At 34.3% G+C, this 6,509-nt stretch overlaps 1 protein-coding gene across 2 annotated transcripts in view; it reads right to left on the bottom strand.

Moving 5' to 3' along the window:
• Positions 1-2,405: 2,405 nt before the first annotated feature.
• CCDC138 (coiled-coil domain containing 138) overlaps positions 2,406-6,509 on the bottom strand; it is a 33,604-nt gene continuing 29,500 nt past the window's right edge. For both annotated transcript variants that reach the window (XM_026034462.1, XM_026034463.1), the window contains exons 14-15: positions 3,925-4,063; positions 2,406-2,801 (exon numbers count right to left, since the gene is read on the bottom strand). In XM_026034462.1, coding sequence (XP_025890247.1) covers positions 2,630-2,801; positions 3,925-4,063 — 311 coding nt within the window. In that variant the 3' untranslated portion in view covers positions 2,406-2,629. The remainder of the gene's footprint in view (positions 2,802-3,924; positions 4,064-6,509) is intronic.

Genomic DNA, 6,509 nt, shown 5'->3' with positions numbered 1-6,509 from the left:
AACAACTGGCTTTAAAAACATCTACATCTATAATTGCAAATGTAGTCTCCCTATAATTCTGCTAGCAAATGCTCATGACTTATTTTGCATGTTAAAAAAAAACCTGTTTGAATCTGTCTGTGCACCCAAAAATTATTACACTCAGTCAAAAGTCACATGCACATTTTGTAACTTTACCAAAGCTTTCCAATTTATAGAAGTGCCTTTTTGATAAGACATTTCATATTCATCTATGTAATTCATGTATTTATTTCTTGATATGCCTATGTTTACCATAATATGAATGTGAAATCAAGAACTGGTATTTTTCTCCACAGCTTAGTCAAATTCCATTTAAAATCAAAAACACCAATTTCATTCTTAATGCATCAGTTCCATGAATATTCAACAGATTCAAGAATTTTTTTTTTTTACATTTTAACATAAACATACAAGATCATAAAAACCTGAAATAGTGATTCACCTTTTCTGACTGTAGACACTTCTCTAAACAAAGCACATGAGACTAATAGTAAATGTCTGCCCCATATTTTACGCACCTCTTTACCACATTATATTTCTTCACCATTATTAGATGTGAACATTTGTGCTTTAAATTGGTACCATGAGAAGAGTAGTATTTTAACACACACAGTGGAAAACCAAGACCAAAATTACCATTCTTGTAGATGCAGGAATATAAGCTKTATCAGGTTGCTGATCTTCTAGTATTTTTAATGAGTAGGCAAGGAACGAGCAGTACACAAAGACCAGAAATACCAAATAAGAGATTTTAGTCTCTAGCCAAAAGGTTTATACAAGTTCTGGCATTGCTGACAAATCCAACAGAAAAGTGAAGCTACTGATCAACACCTTTATTCTGAAACAGAATCCACTGTCAGCCAAAGCCTTTACCTACAATCAATATTACTCATAAGTTGCCTAGAATTTTTTTTTTCACACCCCAAAGTGGTACCCACTGCTTGCTCTGTCTTCAGAACATACTTGGTGCCAAATTTGGTACAGAGTTCATTTTTAGAAAAGCTTGTGAGAAATGGAAGTCAGATTACTGCAAAATGTTCCCTGCTAGAATTTAATTTCAAAGACTCTATGCAAAGACTTTTAGAAAAAAAYATAAAGGCAAAACATGAAAAAACACATGGGGAAAAAAAATCCATCTAAAGTTTTTTGATGATTGCCAGCATTAATCAAAGATTAATATATGGCAGATCTTTACATTTAACTGCAGTTTCAGTGTTATGATTAAAGACCTTCAGAAGTTACAGTTCAAATGATGAATCAGAAACTGGAAATGGAAGGTAAAGCTCAATTTTGTATAAATTTCCTGTTTTCTATGTATGAGAACTTCCAAACAGCRAACTACTGGCACACAAGGCAGAATATTCATCTGATACTCACAAAGTAAGAATATTAAGAGACGGAAGGAAAATTGTCTAGAAGATTAATATAAATTAAAATCAGTATAACTGCTATATGTTAGGGGGTTTTGCTGCTAGACTTCRAAAAAAATGTTTTCATTAACATTACCAGAGACATTACAATAAAATTTTACAMGAGAATTTCACCCAATAAAGCAAGCTAAAACACTTTATGGGGCAAATACAGAAAAATAGCAGACAAGCTCTAGGAAATTAACATCAAAAGGAAAAAAAAAAAAGTATTTAACATATCAAGTCAATGTTTTACTTTAACTTAGCCCAACTTGTCACTAAAATAATAAGTCTCAAAAAATTGGAAAATATCTCCCTGCTGCTTATCAATCATAGAAATAATGGATGAACTCATAAAAGTTCTGATGAGTAAAAGGTAACTAGCGCCCATAACCATAAGAAAAGGCTGGCATCACTGGTCTGTTGCTGTTGCACTCAGTGCTGGTGAGGCTGCATCTGGAGCACCGTGTCCCGCTCCGGGCTCCCCAGTATGAGAATTGTGGTGCCACTGCAGCCAGCCCAGTGCGATGACAGAAGGGGTTGGTCACCTCTCCTGCCAGAAGAGGTGGAGGGAGATCTTGGCAGTGTGCACAGGTGTCTCAAGGAAGAAGGGGGTCAGATTCTTGTCAGTGGGACTCGGTGACAGCATGAGGAGCAACAGGCACGAACTGAAAGATGGAAAATTTTATCTGAACATGAGAAAAAATTCCTTACTATAAGGGTAACAGAGCACTGAAAGAGGCTGTCCAGAAAGGCTGGGGAGTCTCCTTCCTTGGAGCTGTTCAAAAATTAAATGGACAAAATCCTGGGCAATGAAGCTCCAGGTGACCTGAGCAGGGAGGGCTGGACTAGATGATCTCCAGAGATCCCTTCCAACTTCAACCCTTCYGTGAYTGTGCTATTCCTCCTCAAGATACACAACTTTAGTTAAAGGGGTCATATTTAATGACTTACTTGAGTTGTTAAGAAAAAGAGCAACACTTCGCTCTCTCAAAAACCATTTAAAAAGTTTTTATTCATTTTTCCCTTTTATGAATCCACTGTTATCACTAAGACTGCACACAATGCACAGGAATTCATACAAAACTGAGGTTTTAATGCATTTAATTATAGAAAACAGTAAAAAAAGTTTCAAATAATCAAAGTAATACAGAGTTGGTACAAACTATACAGAAAAACAACTAGATTGAAAGAAAATTCTAGTGACTTGTGCTTGGACTTGAAGCTATAGAGCTACTCCTTGCCAGTCCCAAGTTAAACAGAATTGAATTAAGATTTATACAGAGAAAGGCATGATCCGGGTGTGTTGTTCTTTGCAGTTCTTGGATCATTAGGTGAAGAGTAAACAATTCAAACATCTTCTTATTACTTCTGCAAAAGATTATACATAAAATAATTGTCATTTGATAACTGAGAGGTTTCAACACTAAATGTTCTAAAATATAAAACTCATCAGATATTGAAAATGCAGGGATATAGGACGGATACATGAAATTAGGGCAAACAATATTAAAACACAACAACAACAAAAAAACCTAGAAGAGAAATAACTCATATGTCAGAATATTTCAAAGAAGCCTCACAATGAAGATTCACCCAATGTAAGAACTGTGAGGTTTTCTTTAATAAATGCTAAGCTTTAAACAATTGGATATTTTGGACAAGTTTTATTTTTAAATTATTTCCAGTTGAAATTATATTAGATTATTTTACTTGAAAACATGTTTTTCCAGAGTTTGCATTTTACTTCTAAGAAAGTCAAAAGAAAACCCCAGTTTTGCCATTCATCTTCAACTCTAACATAAAAAATGACTCAGTTTAGACACATAATTTTACAAATGAAACAATCCTATCAAGTAACGTCCCAGTTACCACTGGTAATGGTACTCAACAGCATACTACAGTGATACAAGGAAGATCTTTACTACAATACATTAGTAAAGTAACTACAGTAACAGGAACATATCTAACGCAGACTAGCATTTCCAGAAGATCAATAAAACAGCTAAAGATTCTACATTTTGTCTTTGAAAGAAATAAAAGATGATGAGATAGACTTAGGCCTAAGTCACATAAGAGATCAACTATTTCAGGTGGCTTTCTACAGAACCACCGTAGAAGGTGGCTCTTACCTCACCACTTACTGAAGGTAAGAGAGAAAGGAAAGGTTTCCCTTCTAAACATTTTTGTAATCTTCGTATATAAGGAACAATTGTTCTATAGATTAGTATTTTTTCAGTATATGTTTTCTGGAAGCTAGACTAGAGCTGCTTATGAACAAACTGGGAGAACTATCCAGTGCACATGTGACAAACATTTTTTAAGATAAATTATCAGAGAAAGTCCAGCTTTCCACTTTTGTCCACTGTGTAATAAATTAACAGCAAAATAGAGATGAGTTTTTGAAAAAGAAGAAAGGTGCCCAAGTTTGTTGACATAACAATAACTAAGAGAATTCTGCAATTCTGTGAATAACAATGAAAATAAAAATTACTTTATTCTGGAGAGCTTTTGCAGTATAACACAGAGCTTTTCCAAAACGTGAAGATCTAGCTTAGGAGTTCGAAGTAATACAGAACACGTACGGAAAAAGGATTCGTTACTGCAGGCTTCCAGGAAAGGCTGCAAGCAATCTGTAAGGGAAAAGAATCAAATAGTTTTATCACAGAACTTGGTACTGAGAAAGGTAACACAGCTTTTGATAGCTTTAAAGCATTTTTAATGCCCTATATTGTGCAACTATTTGAATCATATAATAATTGAGTTTGTACTGGGCACATGATGCTAAAGTAGAAGCTAAAAAAAGCTTAAGTTCCTAAGAGGTCTGACCCTTGTTGGTAATTATATTAACCAGGCCTACTCCCTTGAGAACAAGGGAAGACAAGAAACAGCAATTTAGACTTTAATTATTATTCTCATCCTGAACATGTTTTTTCATCACACTTATCACAGTTTTTCCTCTTATCCTGTGAGAGGAACACAGAGCTGTGCAAAACAATTATCTATTAAGTATTTTAAGCTGCTGCACAACAGTATGGACAGGGACAGTATATGTAGATGAGCAGGACAGATAAACTTCTGTATGTTGTTAAGAAGTAAGCAAAATAATTGACATGTAAAAATGTCAGAGTTGTGTAAGAAAAGGGGGTATCAAAAAAACTCCCTTAAAATATCACCCACTATTTTAATAGTCATATTGTGTAATCCTTGCACTTGATCTAGTTCCTCGTAATTCAATCATATTACAGTGCAGTACAAATATCTGTTGCCTTTCATTATCTCATACTTGATTCTTATTAATATAGATTGATTTATGGCAAAACCATAGAGAAAATGAATAACATCTGATGTTTTTAATAAATGCAGTATGTTTTTCACATAACATACAGCATTCATATTAGAAGAAAACAGATACGAGGAAAATATTTTAATGTTTACCTAATGTTAAACATGCTTTATATATCACAACTAATAAGAAACTAGAATGACCAAAGTTATAAACATAAACTTAAAAAAAAAATCTTTGCACTGAGTACTGTAATTTATAAATAGGATGCCAAGATGCTTTTATCAGTTCAGAATATGCTGGATATATTTTTGGGGTTAAAATTCTTCACCTTTCCTGCTCCAAGGACATAAAACTTCTTAGCTGTAGCAAGTAGGCTTGGAGTGAATTCAAGGTTTTAATTTATTTCAGGAAGCTTACTGATATAAAATCATGAAGAACAGCTTACTTTACAGAATGTTGTTTGGAATAGGGCTTAAAAAAATCAACTTGGCAATTACAAGGACAGCCTGAGAGTTTAAACAATTTTTTTTCAGACATGAAATTTGTATTGAATATTCAACACTGACATAGTAACTCCTCGACCTGTTAGGAAGACAATTTTTCAAAATATGAACTTTTTTTTGTGGCCCATATCATTGGGCCACACTAATAAATGACCCAATGGATTAATACTTACTGAGGATCCAGTGCTCTTTATTCAATGTTCTACATGACATTACTTCAAGTTCTTAAAAACATAGAGAAGTGCATTACAGCTGAAAAAAACCCATTATTCTATAATTCAGTTCTCTTTACAGTGATGCCACCCCACAGCAAGTCTAACTTGAAAATACCCATGAAAAAAAGGCCACTAAACTATGAATGGGTGCAGTTTGCAGACTTCCTAGAAGCTGCAAATAAACAAACAGGCTTAATGAACACCTGCAGGTGTTAAAAAAAAAAAAAAAAAAAAAAAAAAAAAAAAAAAACTAAAATGGGAGTAGGAATTCTCCTAGTTGAGCTTCTCTATATAAGCAATTGCAGTTACAATACAGAGGTTATAAAGCTGCAAGTGGAAGGAGCTGCATTCTGTAAGAGATGGCCCCATGATATGCTCTGTACTCTGCATTTGCCTTTGTAACTCACGTATCAATCCAGCTGAGAAACAAAAGCAACATCAACCAAGAAACAAGGACGTAGCATAAACAAGAAAACAACATATACAAATATGTACAAACTGCAGAAATACTTTAAATGAAGTTTTAACAACTTCCTGCCTACTAAGCCACACTTTAGTAGGTTCAGAGGTAAAGCTGTTAACCTATAAAGCTGAATGGGTTAAGGTTTGTTGACCCAAATTCTTTTTCCTCCTAAGTCAAAACCACTTCAACTGCAGGTTCTATAGCTTGAACTAGAGGGAACAACTGGGAGAGTGTTTCCTGTAAGACAGTTTCTACTTTGAAACTTGTTTGCAAGTTGCTCTGAAACTGCCTAGCTTTGCTAAGCCACCAAAATTACAAGACATAATCATTTTCTAAAATACTGGATGAAAGAAAAGCAAGAAAGAAGCCGAACTATTTTCTGTTCGTTCCACTACTTTGACTGGCTAGTTGAATGCTTCTTCTGGGATGTCTGAACCTTTATTATTATCATCATCATCATCATCATCTTTTATAAAGTCATATTTTTAACCTGGTAGCAGGGCTGCAGTGGTGCTTTGGAAATTCCAAACAAACCGCACACTTGATATTTTGAATTCAAAAGAAATTGGAATACAATTGAGCTAAAATTAAACCTGCACTGTGCTATTT

The sequence above is a fragment of the Nothoprocta perdicaria genome, unplaced genomic scaffold, assembly GCF_003342845.1.
Source record: "Nothoprocta perdicaria isolate Ctin4 unplaced genomic scaffold, notPer1 scaffold_144, whole genome shotgun sequence".
In the NCBI taxonomy this organism is placed as follows: Eukaryota; Metazoa; Chordata; class Aves; order Tinamiformes; family Tinamidae; genus Nothoprocta; species Nothoprocta perdicaria.
The sequence above is the reverse complement of the archived record's forward strand: the minus strand, read 5'-3'. Positions and strand labels throughout refer to the sequence as shown.